The sequence below is a fragment of the Hydractinia symbiolongicarpus genome, chromosome 7 (assembly GCF_029227915.1).
Source record: "Hydractinia symbiolongicarpus strain clone_291-10 chromosome 7, HSymV2.1, whole genome shotgun sequence".
NCBI classification, from domain to species: Eukaryota; Metazoa; Cnidaria; class Hydrozoa; order Anthoathecata; family Hydractiniidae; genus Hydractinia; species Hydractinia symbiolongicarpus.
In genome coordinates this window covers 21,104,920-21,122,750 of record NC_079881.1, presented here as the reverse complement: position 1 = coordinate 21,122,750, position 17,831 = coordinate 21,104,920, and the positions used below count along the sequence as shown (strand labels likewise).

Genomic DNA, 17,831 nt, shown 5'->3' with positions numbered 1-17,831 from the left:
TTTAAATTAAAATGTAGGTTCCTTTCGAAGTGCAAATAAATGAATATTTAAATAAACAATAATATTTTATCTTACGGGAAATGGATAAGAAGCAGAAAGCATGTGCTTCTCTTCAATGGTTTAAAGTAAAGTTTTTATTTTCAAATTCTTTTATTGCTGCAATTTTAGATTTATAATAATAACAAAACAAAAAACATGCTGAATAAAAATGGTTGCTCCTAGGACTAATGTGAGGTAAGAAATATTTTATGTGAGAGAACTTTTAATATTATTTGTGAGTATACATCCAAAGCTCATGTCATATCACACTGATAGTGACTGAGTTGGAATTATGTGCATTGGTAATTGCTGTGGGTAGCACCACACTATTTGTTTTAGTATATTATGCTGTTTTCGTCTTCATATTTGTGTACCATATGTTTTCTTATATTTTTTTAAATTATTTAGAAATAAAATTTAAAATATCAATAGGCTATCTATATGGAAAAGTTTCCATTTACAACTTCTGTGATATCACAGCGTTTCGCATAGATATAATGCTATCTCTACCAATCAATTTTTTCTTTTTCTGTGCAGCAGGGATAACAGCAAATTAAACAGCATAAAAAAAATAATTGCATGTCACGCATTAAGGGGTAAAAATAAGGTAGAAAACCCACTTTGCGCAAAATATCCGCATATTAACTGCATCTTAAATTTCTGTTTTAAACTATAAAATGAAGATAAGCAAACTGTCAAAGAAGACCTTAAAGTATGTACCAACTAAGGAATGTAACTAAACTGTCTAAGTAACATTGATATCTATGTAATATATCAATGAACTGACAATATAGGTTATTTTTTTCAGTCGAAAGAAAGATTGGTCACCTTCTGATGTACAGGATGCAAAAAATTACTACAATAAAACCTTAGCAAGCAAGTCAACTGTAAGGTAAGATTTATGAGGACTTAGTTTGATTTGTTCTACAATATTGGTCAGAATATGTTAGGGCGAATTTCAAAGTTCGGCACCACAAGTAATTGCATGGACTATTTCTATAATAGATTCATGTATTTTTAACTTTTCAAAGTTCAGTTGTCAATGTTTAGAGTGAACCTTGAACCTCGGGTTATGTGATCCATGCTTGAAAAGTGCTAATTGTCGCTAACGTCAGCATTCTTTACAAATTTCAAGGCCTTTGTGAGCCTCAATGTGGATTATTTCGTTGTGCTGGCATGCTAGAGAATAAGACCAGCAAAACTTAAACGCTGTCTGTCTGGCCTATGTGTGTGCAAAAGTAGTTATTTGCTGCCTGCTGGCTGCAAGACATTTTGGCACTTTTGCCCATTTTGAAAAAAATGACAAAAAACTGCCTTTGTCTTAATACTCTGTCCAGGATTGTGGTTAGTTTTCCTTTTTAATATTTGGGCTACAAAATTCGGGGAAACGATTGTTCCGTTACCACGTCTTTACCTGAACTTCTAAAAAACATGAATGAATTTTTGTTAACAAAGAGTAATAATATAATTTCCTTTGATATTGCTCGGGGAACTCCTAACAGGTTTCCATGTTGATTTATTTTTCATAATATAGGTATGGTGAGAGTAACCAAGCAGGTTTGAAGTACAAACAAGCATTGTTACCACAGTGGAGCAAAGATTTTGTTAACAGCTTTCCACCCAATGATCTAACCGTTACAAATGTTTCACAAAGCTATCATTTAAGTGTAAGTCTTTCTGTTTTTTTTTTACCACGATTAATAATTGTCAGGATACTAGAATTTTATCTATTTTTTTCTAATGACCTGTAATTTTCCCCTTTTATCCAGCTGAATTATTCATTTCTCCAAACCTACCTGGCAAAATTTATTGTATATACATTTTAAGTTTTTTTTTAATAAAGCATGCTCAGAATTAGCAATGAATGATTGCACTATCTATTTGTTATTTGATTTTTCATATTTTATATCAATGCATGTGTGACTAGATCATATTCCGCACTAATTTGAATACATCAATATTTTGTATGCATGTAAACTTCTACAGAAGAAAAAACAATAAATATTTCCTCCTGATACCACAATAGGATGTGCAGTAGGAAACTCTTTCAAAAATTGTTTTTTTACAGATTTAATTGTGAATGTTGTATGCACAAATGTGGATTTTCTAATCAATAAAGAACCTAATTCTTCAAACAACTTCAGCTTTTTAAGCTCACAAATTATCTTTGTCTTTTTTTAATAATTTTTAATGGAAAATAAATTCATAAAAATGTGCTTTCCATGATGCATGTTCTATCACTTTGTTTTATATCATCTACATGAAAGTCAATCTTTCTAAGAATAACTTTTGCACTTTTACTTGTTCATTCGTACTTCCTTATCTGTATTAATTATTTATTAACTTTCTATAGTAATTTCTCACTTTGAAATTCAATGCCATAAATTATTAAAATCTGAATGATATTTAAAATGGTGACAGTAGCAATGTTCCTTTCAACTTGTGTGTGCTTAACAACATGGTAGCAAGTTGTTATTGATGCTAAAGAGATTATATAAAAATGAAAATTTTTGAAATTGATAATGATCAACTGCCTATACATCAAATTGTTCAGTTGGTAAGATTTAAAGTTTAGCCTTCACAAAAGCAGTTTTTTGTATATTTAATATGATATTCCACATCTTTATGCTTCCATTTAAGACTGTTCACGATATTGAGGTAGCGCGTTCTGAAGATCTAACATCAAAAGAATGGTTAAAACAGCATGGTCTCGAAGCACAAGATATCACTGTGGAAAATATTTTTAAACATGGTTCTCCCTTACCGTATGTATTTTATAAGTAGCTACATCATTAAATTATTCCGCTGATAGTCAATCCTATTAACTTTGGGAAGTTATTTTGCTGTCTGATAAAAACATGTCGTCGTTCTTTTTTAGATCATCAACAGGGTCTGTTGAAGACGATGAGTATTTTAAATTTCAGCAACACACACTCCAAGAGTTTCAATCTAAAATTAATCAGTAAGAAAATTAATTAAACTAGTCGTTAACACGCAGAAAATCTATTTGGTGTTTTGGTCAAAAATATTTTGTGCTTTACTAAGACAACATCAGCCTACGTAAAAATTATCAAAATATGGATGTTTTTGTTTGTACGTATTAAATCTGGCTATGCTCTCCTGTTTTTTTATTTAGTTTGATTTGTACAATTGAAGAACGCATAAGGTGGCTACTTACAGACAGCCGCAAGGTAAAATTATTTTAGGTGCACTTTTATTATGTTTTCATACATAGCCCTAAGTTAAAAATATTTGACATTACTTGCATAACAAACACATGTATTTTATGAACATTTTTGGATTATTTTTTTCAGTCTGATTTTTTCTCATTAGGTGTTTGGAAATATAAATGGTGAACGTACATGTGTTTTGATCGATGCTTCAGATATTAATCTTGCTTTTGGTAGACTTCCTGCACTACAAGAGTCATTGAAGGTGTGTGTCAAATGTTAAACAATATATTATAACAAAAGTAAAGTTAATTTAATTTTCCCACAAAATAAAGGTTCCCCAAGAATGCTCCAACATTTGCATTAACTTTTATCTTGAGAGTCTAGCTTCATTTTCCCTTTTTAAAACCTATGCTCTTCTTTTTTCAGCTTTTATTAAAGGAACAACTATCTAAAAAATGCAAATTAATAATGGCTTCGTTTGGAACTGTTACAAATTTCTCTTGGGATATTTTAAGAAGCACAAATAATTCTACGTAAGTTTATTTTATAACAGCTATAATATTTATAAAATAAAGTTTGCCTCTGTTTTTATGCTTACAAACTTTCATCTTTTCGTTTGTTTGTTTCTTTTTTTTTCTTCATTCATTTATTTATTGGTTTATTTAAGTATGAATGAAGCTGAGCACTGGGTAGAGTTCATGACACCATCAGGCAGCTGCAATGCAATGCATGCTATAAAACGTGTCCTGAAACAGAAAGATATTGACAGTATTGTGTTTATACTTGGTAACAGGTACTGTTTATTTGTTTGTTTGGTTTACTTTTTTTACCTTTTAAATTAATAAATAAAGCAAACAAACCTTACACAGGCATAAACAAATTTATTTTCTAGTCCGGACCAAAACACTGATGTTTTACTCGACTACACAGTGGAGTCACTCTCTGGTAGAAATGTCTTGATGCATACTGTGGCATATAACTGTCAACTAAAAAACACTAAAGTAAGTATAAAAAAACGACATTGCTGCTTTGACACACTTAGCTAATGTGGATATTATTTTCAATATGGTGAATCTTTTGTTATAGATGTTTTTAGAAGACTTAGCCATGAAAACAAATGGTCGATATCACTGCTACTCCTATGAAGACGAGGTTTGTATCATTGAAAGTCTTATAAAGGAAAGTACTTTTATATATATCTTAATGCCGTAGTTGTTATTGTTAACTTTAGGAAGAGATCATGCAAGGTACAGATTTAATGTCGTTGTCACATGAAATCAAAAGGTGATTACAACGTTTGTATTTTTTTTTAACGTATACATTTCACCTTTTTAACAGAATACTTTAAAAGCAAATATTTACAGCAGTTAATTTGTGCAGGGACCAAAGCTGTTTTCTAAGCTAAGAGCACTTAAACCAATTAGTAGGTGTTATACGTGGTCCCTTAAACCAGATGGTTAACAAATTATACATCAAGTGTTTACTTTTTTTTAGAGCAAAGCAAATTTTGTTGCATTTGGAGGATCTAAAGAATGGCAATTCTGTGGGAAGTAAAGCTATTGCTTGTATTGAAGAGGTTGCTAATGACATTTGCATTTATACATGAAATTATCGGTTATCCCATGTGTTAACATCCATGTTATTTCATTTTATACCTTACATGTTTCTGTTTTCTGTTTTAAGCCTTCTCATGCATTGATTGAAGCAGATTATCATCAAAAACAGCAAGAAAAATTAAACAAGTAGGTGAAAAGACAGACTTCAAATTATCAGATGCTGAAGACTATTTTTTAATTTATCTAGTTTTTATTTTATTTCCTATGATGTTTTTTTGTTCTTTCGCTATCATTAAGATGATTGAGTAAAACCTGAAATTCGTTGTTTTTGTCATATGTTTCATTTTTTATCATTGGAAGGGTTATAATTGATAGGATGTTTATTTTAATTAAGACATATAACTTTTTGACAGGACAGAGATGAAAAAAGGGAAAATATTAAACAAACAAAAAAATTTACTTTGCTTACAAATGGATATTTCAGAAAATATTTTTACTTGATACAATCCTACATTTTGGGTTAAAAATTACAAGTATTTATAAATATGGAGACAAAACTTAAATATCTGTGTATGTTTTTTTTTAAAAATAGAATTGTTAAGATTTTGTTTCAGTGTGAAGGTCAAAAAGTACAATGGAGATGCAAGTAGACCTTAAGAAACAAAACGGAGACACCGTTTTAGTACTTAAGTGAAGTAAATTTGAATGATGTAATTTTATTTGTTAGCTTTAAGGGCCTGTACCTTTGAAGAGTCAGCATCTTAAAAATTATGTTTGATCATTTTGTCACGTTTTCCCAGTTTATGACAAAAATAAAACCATTCGATAGAAAATTTATGTGACTTTCAGAAAAAATATATTTTTATACACTTATTTTGCAATTTTGTAAATTAGAGTCAGTATTATCAAAATGAATAATATTTTTTTCATGTATCCTTACAGCCATTAGATAATTTTATAAAATAATACTGCAGCAACAAAGTTTCATGAATGTTATGTAAATGTGTTATGTAAACTTCAAGAAATTTATCCAATAACAATGTTTCTTATCCTTATTCGAGCACGGTTTGTTATGTACTGCAAAAAAAACATTTGTGATGTTAAAAAATTAAAAATGCTATGCAAAATGCAGAAGTTCATCTTATGGGACATACGATGAACTCATTTTTATCTGATCACAGTATACTATGCATTAGTTACATCTTATGCTGTGTATATCAGCCGTTTTTTTTTTCTACAATGTGTTTTGTATGTATCCCTCATAGAATTGATGAAGAGTATTACCACTTGAAACTTGAGAAACCATCCATTCCTATCAGAACCTCAAAAGAATGGCTAAAATCATTTGGACTAAAAGGTAGACTGTTTAATATGTTTGCCCTGATTGTTGGTGGGGGACAGTCCAATTCACTTGGTTTGTACCAATTATGGCAATTTTGTAAGAGATAAATATCCTCAAATATTTTTTCTATGGAAAAATATAAGAAAGTCCTCAAATGTCTCCTGGTGTCACGAAACTAGTAGGCAAGTATAATCTTGTTTCTGCAAAAATTTTAATTAGAAGTTAAGGTAGATAAAAACCAATAGAAAATAAAATAAATTAGTGAACAATTGTATCTGTCACACCAAAAACAAAATAATCAGCGACAACTGTATTTTGTGTAGGATTGAATTTTTAAACTGTTTTATCATGGATACTAGCAAATGTTATAACCAATACACGCGTTTTTATTTCAGCAAAAGGGTTGACATTGTATCAAGTCATGGCACCAAACGTATACTCGTATGTTTCAAGTTATGTGTCTACATTGAATAAACAAATTGAGTCGAGAATCCATCATCAAGTTAGTCTCTTTACTTTGTAGAATTTATTTCCTATTTTTTCTTTATTACTTGTACTTTTACTTATTTAATAAATACTTTTATACTTAAAACTTTTCAAATTTCAGAAATTGACTTTCTTTAACAATAATTTGGTCATCCTTTTAGTATTTAAGTCACTGATTTCCCATCACTATAATAGCTGTGGTTGTTTACTGTCCTAATTAATTTCATTGAAGACTCTTTTTTACCCATGCTCTTTGTGTCACATCTTTCTTCCCTATATTTTTGTAGAGTATGATTCAGATGGATTGGTATGATGGCAGTGTAAAAAATGTTCACGTTGATCCTGTCATACTGTTCAACTATCAACATCATCTACAGGCTGCGTTAAACTTATATCGTAAACGATTAAATTGGTTAAATGAAGACAGCCGCAAGACGTTTGGAACTATTGTCCAAAAGAAGTATTTTCTTTTTCTTTTATTGTTTTGTAGGCCTCAGACAAACCTGGTAATCTGAAATAGGTGTTCTTTTGTGTTTTTCTATCTAAATAAGTTGGAGAACATCTATTTGTCAATTTTTGTAAAAAAGCTTTAGGAGAAATTCTTGTAGCAAGGTTCTAACCAATATGATTTTGAATTTTAAAAATGGTTTATCGCTATATTACTATATAATTTGCAAGCATTAAAATATACCAATCCTATTAAAAATTGTTAACGTGCTGTATTAGATGCAAGATTATTTTTTGTGAGAAAATAATGTAAAAGAAATAAATGAGGAAGGAACTTTTTGTAGTGTCAACTATAATTTTTCTCAAAAAACTTGTATGATTCTATATGTTCAACCTCTTTCGAAACAAGGTGTTTTTTGTATAGGATTGTGATTCTTGTCGATATGAGTATTGAAGCTCAACTTGAAATAGGAGAACTGTTATTGTCAGTTAAACATCTTCTGGAGCAGCAGTTATCGAACAAAACACTGTTTAATTTAGTATGGTAAGTGTGAACATAGTCGTTTTAAAATTATTAACTGTTGCTAGTGGGAAGTTTGAGATTCTGTTTTGTTTCAGTCTTGGCGAACGTGTGCTAGCATTTAAGTCAATGATGGTGGAACCGACACATGAAAATCTCACTGCATGTTGGAAGTATGATTTTATCAATACTTTTTTGATCTTGACGTGAAATAGAAATAAAATTGTTTAGTCGCTTTATTGCTTCTTAAACTTGAGATAATGTTATTTGTGATATGAACACGAATGTGAATATTTCTTAAAATATATTGCATAATTTTCAGGTTGAAATAAGTGAAAGAAATGACTTATCATAAACTTCGCATGTTTGAAAAAGGTTATTCGCATACACAAAAGAAAATTAAACACTTTTTCTCTGGTAACGAATCAGGACGTTGAGAAATTTTTTTTATTTCTTGTCTCATCTACCTTTTAGATGGTTGTCAGAAAGAGAATGTTCAGGAGCCAAGAAAATTCTTCCTGGTTTGAGATTTATTTTGGAAAACGAAGAAGAGCGAAAACAGAGCATAGGTGTGTGGTTATTACACAAGCAAGGATTAAGATCAAACTGTTTATTATTGCATTAAATTTGTTGTGTTTTTGTTATTAATATTTCTTTGTTGTAGATGTGGATGGAATATATTTCATATCAACTGGAACTCCTGAGGAAAATGAGGTGATTAAGTATTTCCTTGTTTGCACCTGAGTCAGCAACTATACCCGTTCTGTTTTGTCTGAGATAAAAGAAGTACCTTAACTCACTATATTTTGAACAAAAATTTTGTAAGTCAAGAAAGTCACATAATTGGCACAGATTATTATTTGCCAAAGAATAAAAATAATTTTTGTTGTTGGTTAGTTTTTGAATTGAGTACACGTTGATGATGAATTAGTACATAGAGTAGTCTGCATGCAATATTAGAAGTTTTTATATATGACCTGTTTATTGTTTCTCTCTCAGGACGTGGTCAGTAGCTACATCAGTGAAAGTTTTGTTGGCACAGAGATGTCGTTCAACTGTATCTATTTCCAGCCAATGAAAGCGAATTTATTTAGTTCAGAAATGGAGCATGCATCGAAATATCTGAAAAAGCTAGCCCATCAAAATAATGGTCGATTTCATTGGGTGGATTCGAAAGGTTTGTTTTCAATAACTGCTTTCAGTTTTTTTCTGACAATTTCTCTTCCTTGGCTAAATAACCTCTAACGTACAAAGCAGAGCTTGTATTTTTGTCTCATCAAATAACCTCAGAATTTACTATGGATATATTACTTTTTCAAACTTTACTAATGGCTAAACTCGCACATAAAATTTCCATCCACTCTTTATATCCCCAGTTCGGCCATATAAAGCAGGCTTCCATTTAAGCAAATTACAACATGGTTCAGCCTCTTGTTGCTTTGAAATATCTGAACTCTTTTTACTAATCAATTTTTTGTTTTTCTAGTTGCCGTAGAATCTGATGATATTCGATTAATCGCTGAAGAAATGAATAAAGCCAGCAACTACCTAACCAAGGTATTTTTGTTGTTTGATTTTTGTTTTTGTTGTTTTGTTTGTTCATGTTTCTTTTTTCATCTGCTTGTTTACTTTTTGTTTATTTGTTTGCTTGTTTATGTTTGTTTGTTTTAGTCACAATTACTTCTTGACAAAATGAAAAGTAAACAAGATGAAAGAAACAAGGTAAAAGAGACGATGCCCAACATCATATTTAGTTTTCGCAGATATTTAGCACCTTCATTTTGTGATAGATAACAATATTTCATGTTTCTAAGAAAGATCTCTTAATAAGAATTACCTTTTATGATAGTAGATCGTAACTGGACTTTGCTGAGCTAACTTTTGCTGTTTTTTGTGTCCCCACAACAAACCATTGACTGTTCAAACATGACGTTAACTTCTGAGTGATAAATCAAATTGTTTTTACCCTCCTTTAAAATCATCTAGTATTAGCAATAGGCTGCATTCCTGCAAAATAAACTCGGCAAGACCAGCGGATAGGTAAATGAACTGGTGATGGTGTATAGGATTATATTAATGAAAAGTGTCCATTAAAATCTCTTTAAAAGGGTTGTGACATAAACAATGTAACATTTTTTAACCATCACTAATGTTGATCGTTTACCCTTTAAAAGGGATCTTGCTATGTCTCTTTTCACGTTTCTTCGAGTATTTTTCTGTCTTTTCTAACCTGCTTCTTATTTCAAATGTGTGATCTCATTTTATTTGGTTATCGAATGTGTGATGACTTTCTCTTGGCTAAAAATAGGGTTTGTTGTTCTACTGATTTTAGGGAGCGCTTGAAGATTTTTAAACAACGATAAAAAGAAGGCTGATTGTTTTTTTAGGCAAAAGCGGACGATATGGCAAGCTTAGACGAAGCACCGCACCTAAATAGAAAAAACTTGTCACGTTCAACTATCAACAAGCCAAGAATGGTAAGACGTTCTCCATGCAATCAAAACGATTGCTCCTAATACTTTCAACTATTTTGTGAAAAATATTTAGGAATTTTCAAGACCTAAGTCTGCTGTTGTTGCCTCGCTTACTAAGAAAAAGAAGTCAAAGCCAAGGCCAGTTAGTTCAAGATTAACTTCAACTCCCTCTATTGCTTGGAGACCAAATTCTGTCCAATCAGGTTCACTTATACCAGCTGGTAAGAAAATGTCTCAGTATGCTATATTGTACTAACACTTCTGTAAAAACGCTGTTGGTTTTCTTCTTGCAGTGTATTATATGATAGCATATGTTGTTGTGTTCGTGGATTTTCTTTGCATTTGACAGTATTATTTCAAACTTGCTTTTAAAAACCTTTATATAGCTTTTTTAAATTCTTATTTTAAATTTTAAATTTTAATTTTAAATTTAAATTTATTTTTTAATTTAATTAATTAATTTAAAATTTAAATTTTAAATTCTTAGTTCCAACACCTGTCCCTGGTAAGAAGTTTAAAGATATCACTGAGCGGATTGTCTATGAAGATGAAAAACCCGCCCAGCAAATTTTCTACACTGAAGTTGGAAACAGTACAGGTACGGAAAGTCTTTTTCGTGTTGTTGCATTGCGGGTCGGCTGTGTAACCCTTCTATGATTGGTTACACTCCTTTCATGTGTGACGTGATAGAGGTAATCTGCTGATTGCTGCATGTCTTGGCAGCTGTCATGGAAATGTTAGTATTGTTCTTTTCGTCTGTTCCATCTATTATTATGCGATTGTCGTAACAGCATGAAGATGGATCGTCATAGGACTTTGTGTCATCCTCATCTGATGCAAATAAGTTTTTTCTGATGCTTAATTCTTCTTCGTGTTTGGAATGAGGTTTTAATTGCAGCTCTGTTTTTTATGAAGCAGCCATAAGGTCTTGTATGTTGTTACGGCTTGAAGTATGTTTCTTGAGATCTGTGACGAAGTGTCGGATATTGCGCATGCGCAGTAGGGGACAGGACAATGTGATGGGGAGAGACTCAAATGAGGAAAGACATATTTACGTGAAAGTGTGTTGTCTGGGTTAAATGTTCCCGAGAGGAGAAGTTAGTATATTGCCATCGGCTAAAGACATTATATTTAGGTTTGTAGTTGAGTTATGTAACATGAAACTCAAACTTTAATTCAATATCCCAATCTGTTCAATTTTATAATTTTTGTTAGGCTCAGTATTTCGTTATAATCCCCGCCCAACGTGCCAGAAAAAGAAAGCGCCCATTATAACTCCCGTGGAAATAAAAATACCGGACCACGAAGAGCAGATGTCGTCGAAAGACTGGATCCATAGATATGGGTTGACGAAGCATAAACTCGATTTAAACTTGATTATATCAGCAACAGATAGTTGTCGTTCAAGTGAAAAAGTGTCAACAATTAAAAAAACTGTCCACGCAAGGTAAACTATCATATAAAATCATACTTAACAGTAAACTGCGATGACTTGTACTTGCATTGTGAGAGGTAAAAATTTTGAGCCAAGGTAAAGCAAGTATAAGGGAAATATTTTTATCCATTGTTGTCGTTTTTGTTGTCGGTAATGCTCTTTATCACATGAGGTAATACCATAAAACTCGATGTGACTCTAGAATTGTTTTGAATGGAAAGTATCTATAAACTTGATGCCAGATACTTTGTTTTGTTGCGTGCCCCATAGTTACTTTAAATTAGCGAACTTTTTTCATTATTAAATTTGATGTTCACAGGTATTGTGATATATTCCCAAGCGTTGAACTCAATGTAAGTATATGTAACATTTCTTTCTCTATTTCCAATTCCATTTACTCTCAACTGGTCTGTCCTTGAAGCGTTTTGAACACATTAGGAGAAAATGAGATGATATATTGGTAAACAATATTTTATTTTATGTTATGCGTGTTACTTTAAAAATTCTCACTATTTTTGCTAATTCTATCAATACCACAACGCTTCACCACGATGTATACGCTTAACTAGATTTACAATTTTGTAAAGTAAATATTATGAAACTTTAAGTTCACCATCTACTTTTTCAAACTGCAATTATAAGTAAAATTGTGGTTTATATTTACCTTGTAAATTTACTGTGCGATACCAGATGAAACATTAATGTTGTTGTGTCCAGGGTTCAGTGCATCATTTACATCTACAAGTGAACGACTTGGTCGAGTTTGAAAAACGTGTCGAGATTGTGTTGAAGAGATGCACTAAGAGATTAAAATGGCTGCTTCAAGGTAGGATTTTAATATTTTGTAAATGTGAGTTATATCCCCTATCCCTCCACCCCTCATCCCTTCACCTCCCTTTACTCACCCAACTTCTTACGTTAATGAAGTCGCAATCACGCATGCAGTGTGCCAACCATACACAATTAGATTTCTCTTTTTGCCTCTGTAATCCAGCTAATTTTTTTCAGGTAGTAGAAGTGTATTTGGTACGGTAATCGAGTCTAATGTTGTTTTAATTCTGGACACATCTGGCTCGATGGTATCTTACATGAGTGACTTAAAGAAACAACTCGTGTCGTTAATTTGGGAGCAGTTACATAAGCAGAATGTGAAGTAAGTGGTTTACTTTGCTACACTGTCTCACATTTAGTAGTGTGGGTTTTTAGACAATAATTTGAAAAGTCACTTTAGTCTACTTTTTTTGGTTTGCGCAATACCGCAGTCTTTCGTGTCAACCATATGACATCAATGAGACACCAAGGATTAGCCGTTTACTGTCCTGCGGTTTAAATGATATTACATTTTATCTTCAACCAAGATGTCTGCAGAAAACAAGTTGAAAAACCACTTTAGTTCCCTTTTATTTAATGTCTGCAAAACCTTGGTCGCAGCAGAGAACTTTGCAACTACAACTCTTGCACAAGCCATACGGCATCAATGAGACAGCAAGGACCACCCATTTAAGAAACATGTGCATAAGGAACACGAAGCTCAGAAACAAAAACAGCTAAGACGAATCTTTTGAACAACAATTCGTATTGTGTGGTGATGGCCAACTCTGACCTCCCGTGCTTCAAATGACTGATGCTTCTAAAGTGCGAAATTTTTTTACAGAATCTTTGAAATGAATAATCTGTTTCAGAATATTTTTTTACCTTTTCACTCCTAAATTTAATTTTTTTTGCATTGTATGAGCGCCCGTTCCGTAATAACAGAATTTCAGTTATAAATAAAACACGGGCTACTTATTTTATGCAGTATTGTTAATCACATCACCAGAATTATTTCAAATTACTTTTTAAAACACAATTTTATTCACTTTTTTTAAGAACTTACTTCAAATTTTCTAGCTTCAACTTGGTGCAGTATTCGTCCAATGTTTTGATGTGGCAGGACACACTTGTTGAAGCAACCAAAGAAAATTGTGAACAAGCTATTGATTGGTTGCAACGACTCCAAAGTTATGGTGAAACAGCCACTCTAGAAGCACTGCAGGTTTGAACTAAAACGTCTTGTTTCTTTTCTACTGCTGGGACAAACGATAGGTTTTATTTTTGCATTAACATGTAAGGTAATATGAAGACAACAGAAAATTATTGGGTATATTAGAAACTTTATAATGTCATATATAGAACACATGTGCAGTTGTACGCATAGTAACCTCATAAAATACCAATTTCGTTTTCTTCCCTAAAATTTGTTTGGAAAGCTTGTAAACATAACAATTTGGCGTGGCCGATTTTCTTTCAGCGATTTAGCTTCGTTTTAAATACAATTCCTCACTATGTCAGTTTTGGATACGTGTGCAGTGTGTTTATAGAACTATTCTGTTTGGTATAAGTGAGACAATCAAAATGTCTCACCCGTACCTTTTTAGACTGCATTCCTATCTTCTGTTTTTAGACTGCATTCCACGCACATAAAGATGCGCAAGCGTTTTATCTACTCACGGATGGAAGACCGGTACGTTTTACATTTTTTTTATTTTGCTTTTTAATGCCATACATTTATGCAGTCCCTTAATTGAATGGAAGATTGTAAAAAGTTAATATGAGTTTACCCATGACTTCTAACTGCCTTTTAAAACACTCATCTGTCTGTTCGAGACAAGGAACTCACAAAGTAGGGATAAGGAAAGATGCGTACGACGACCGAACACGCTGCATAAAATGACACGGGCCAGTAAACAGTATTTTGCTGTGAGCCAAAAATAGTACCCCAAAAAGATGTGTTTACGATTAAAAAATATTTTCAAGTTTTTTTAAATGCGAACTCTCATCTGATGTTTTTTTGTGTTTGTTTGTTTGTTTGTTTGTTGACACAACTCTATTTCCTTCTCTCATAAATGCGAACTCTCATCTAGTCGCAGAAAAACCATGAAGCGCCAAAACTACAATTACAGCAAGTCAAATACTATTTGAAAAAACGGCAGTAAGTGTCGGCGTAAATACATTGGCGTTAGGAGCAGTATGAGAAAAATCAAAAGAAATTTTAGTATGGTAAAAAATTTAACGTGGTCACAAATCATTTAGTAATTCACTTTTTTGCTACGTACAGGACAGTAGTACGACGATGGTGTTAAGAGAAGCAGCTAATTTGAACATGGATCGACGTATAAAAATCCACACTATTTCATTCAACTGTGACGATAGGTAGCTATTGTACTATTGTATTTTTTGATCAGGAATTTTGTGTTTAATAACTGGAATGATTAAAGGTTTTCAGCCTGAATTTCAAGCGTGTAATTAGCCGAGGTGGTTAGTACAGTATTAGAAGGTGTTATAAGAGCCATTCCAGTGGATTAGGACGATGCTGTAAGTAACGAAAATGTGCCGACTTCATCGACAAAGAAATGTGCAAATAGCTTGCATCTTCAATGTAAATATAGGCGTTCACGCTTCCTTTATACTCCTTTGATGCGGGTTTCACTTAAACCAAAATGATTAGCATTGATGGAATCAATAGATGTTGATCGACAAAAGGATGAAGCAGAACTTAATCGATCTAATTATTTCATCCGAGAAACCCGCCTTAAGTTGCGCCTGTTTGATCAAATTTTTAAAATTTGTGTTAAACTTTTTTATTTGATTTTTTAGTTCAGCAAATACCTTTCTCCAAATGTTATCTGCGCAATCCAAAGGGAGGTATGCGTTATTGTTTTTTTTTGTGTTTGTTTGTTTGTTTGTTTGTTGATACAACTCTATTTCCTTCTATCTATTTCATATGTCATCACTTTTTAGATATCATCGTTTTGTTAGTAATATCTTGGACGCTGATTGCATCCAAGATATCATAGCTGAAGATACTGCACAGGTATGTAGTAACATCGCAACCCACTGTTAGCTCCATAATAGAAGCTTCTCTTCTTGTGTGATTAGTCGGCTCAAATCTCGTTGTAGTCGTAACTGTGAGAATTTAACCTTTCCCCCTCTTCTTCTTACCATCAGAATTGGGCTGCACGTCTTTTATGTATTCGATAGTTAGGTATCGCTACTCTGGACTCTTATACAGGGCGTTTACATTTATTAGTCCCAATACCACGGAATTGGTATACAATCAACGAAAAAATCCTTCTAAGAAACGCTGGGGGCCATCATTTTTGTCGTAGAATGGTAACATACTGTCATTTCGTTCGCCCTTTGTCGCTGCAGCTTGTTGTCTTGCTGACTTTATCTCGATTTACTTTCAAGTTTAGGCGTATGTGTCTATTAGATTGTGACTAACTTGTGACAAATGTTTGCGTTCGTTTAGACGAAAAACGCAGCGCTTTTCGAAGGTGATGATTTGAAACTTATACTGAAAGAGATCAATATGGCGAGAAAGTTTCTTCTCCAGTCTCTTTCGTATCGGTAAGTTGAGTATGTTGTTATTCTTTGGGTTTCATAAATTTTGCGAAATGAGGCTCAAAATGAGGCATAGGGTTCTACTTGAATTTAGTTGTTCTTTTTAGGGGGTGATATGCCCTGTGGACCTTGAAATTAAAATTCATTTATCTAGTCTAAAAAAAATAATTAAGAAAAAAATGTTTTACAGTGAGATGTCGTTTAACTGAATAAATTTAATCGGTGCTATAGTCACTATATTGTTAGCTCGATGGCTTAAATGTGTTATTTCCGGAATTTTAAAATCCGAAGCTTGTCATAAACTTATTTCTTATAAACAAAAGCGTGTACACCTTGTACAATTCTAAGTTTTCGTCAAACTTTTAATATATATTTTTTAAACTTTAATTTGTCTGTTTCAAGTAACTCTACAGTCATCAAAATAATTTTTTTATCTTCCTTGTGATCCACAGGAAGTCTTTTTTTTACATATCTCCTGTAAGCAAGACATTTCCAGTCTTTTAAATATTTTGTGACATCCTCTGCTTAGATTACTTCTGGAAAAACATAGCAAGAAATCTGATCACTTCATTTCAAATGGTAAGCTATTTTCTTCACTACTGTTACAACTACATATGTATGTTATTTATCTTTTCCATTTTCACAAGTTGGTTTGAGAATCCACGGAAATTCGCACGCCGCAGCAATATTATTTAGTTATTCTTAGCCTAAAGATTTCGTGTGTAATTTAACATTACCCATTTTGGCCGACAAACAGACAAAATTAATATAGAGACCAAGTAGTCTCAGTTCACCAACTTCTAACTTGCGAGTCTGAATAAGTAATTGTAATTCGTTACAGCTTCGATTATATTCTATTTTTCGATAATATCCCCTTACAAGAAAGCCACTGGGAAAAAATCACGTGATTTTTAAAACTCACTTCGAAAGAAAATTTGAAAAATGGAATGAGACTTTGTGTGATGTATTTTTTCGTCCTCTTTTTAGATGTTCGTGTAGCTGTTGCAGGAGAGGAGAAATGAACGATAACGCGATTATTTCAGATATTGGAAACTGGCAGGAAATGGAAATGTCGTTATTTAGACCTTTCGAAGTATTAACGCTAAAACAAAAACTAACTAACTTTTCTTATTAAAAAACCCGGGTGCTTTTGAGAAATATTTTTGTTTAAATGATGTATGTATTTATATGTATTTTTTATTTAAATATTTCTCTCTACTTAAGTTAATCACTTCGGCATGCAGTCTCGCGTGTGTTAATGTGAAATTATAAAGGAGGGTACAATATAATTGTAGTCCTTTTGTTGCCGCTGGTTTTTTGTTTGAAGATTTTGACATTTCAACTCAATAATATTTATAGTCTTATCCGAAACTACACAGAACAAAATCCAAACAAATCATTTTGGCTACTTCATGATTGGTACAAATGCCTTAAATATACGAACTGATCGTTGTATTGGTCTATTAGCTTTGTTTTCTTGCAAAACATTTTTGAGTGTGTATATATGATAAAATATTGAAGTTTAGTAATATATTTTGGTACTGTAATTTTTTTTAACACTGTACATTGTTCTGATGGAAATAAACTGTATGTATGCTCAAGTCTTTGATTCGTCATTGGAAGATGTGGGAATGGGTATGGTCTCACACGAGCTGTAGTATTTTGCACATAGTAAAGTTCTGTGATATTTTGAAACCTGAACAGCTGTATTATACAAGCTGTATCTGAACCTAATCGTTTCAACCGTAGCTTTGTTGTAACCAGACACTCACACCTTATGGGTTGGCAGTTCGAAATTTTAACTTTGAATGTTGGAGTCACCTTGAGATTTTTATAAGATGGATGTGAAAAGAAATATTTGACGACAAAGACATCTAAGCATGTAAAATATAAAAAAAATAAAACTGTTAGTCTAGCTGGCCAAATAGTGCAGGATCAAATAATTTACTTAAAAATACACTTTTCCTTTTCCTTTT

General features: G+C 32.3%; 1 protein-coding gene across 2 annotated transcripts; it reads left to right on the top strand.

Annotated features, from left to right (window-relative positions):
* Positions 1–55: 55 nt before the first annotated feature.
* LOC130648363 (von Willebrand factor A domain-containing protein 3A-like) lies at positions 56–17,457 on the top strand. Of its 2 annotated transcripts, XM_057454389.1 has the most exons (39): positions 56–234; positions 848–931; positions 1,574–1,706; positions 2,680–2,804; positions 2,918–3,001; positions 3,176–3,230; positions 3,373–3,474; positions 3,639–3,745; positions 3,880–4,005; positions 4,105–4,213; positions 4,299–4,364; positions 4,444–4,496; positions 4,707–4,788; positions 4,896–4,954; positions 6,034–6,125; positions 6,506–6,612; positions 6,884–7,056; positions 7,468–7,587; positions 7,662–7,736; positions 8,038–8,132; positions 8,228–8,277; positions 8,563–8,740; positions 9,050–9,120; positions 9,235–9,285; positions 9,951–10,040; positions 10,111–10,258; positions 10,525–10,635; positions 11,253–11,484; positions 11,792–11,825; positions 12,190–12,298; positions 12,481–12,625; positions 13,363–13,507; positions 13,916–13,975; positions 14,570–14,664; positions 15,109–15,156; positions 15,253–15,325; positions 15,764–15,861; positions 16,385–16,434; positions 16,843–17,457. In XM_057454389.1, exons 1-39 carry the CDS (start codon positions 209–211, stop codon positions 16,875–16,877), a joined length of 3,696 nt encoding a protein of 1,231 aa, XP_057310372.1. In that variant the 5' UTR covers positions 56–208; the 3' UTR covers positions 16,878–17,457. The 2 variants fall into 2 exon arrangements, with proteins under 2 accessions (XP_057310372.1, XP_057310373.1); XM_057454390.1 differs by lacking the exons at positions 56–234; positions 848–931; positions 1,574–1,706 and adding an exon at positions 2,445–2,596.
* Positions 17,458–17,831: the final 374 nt, after the last annotated feature.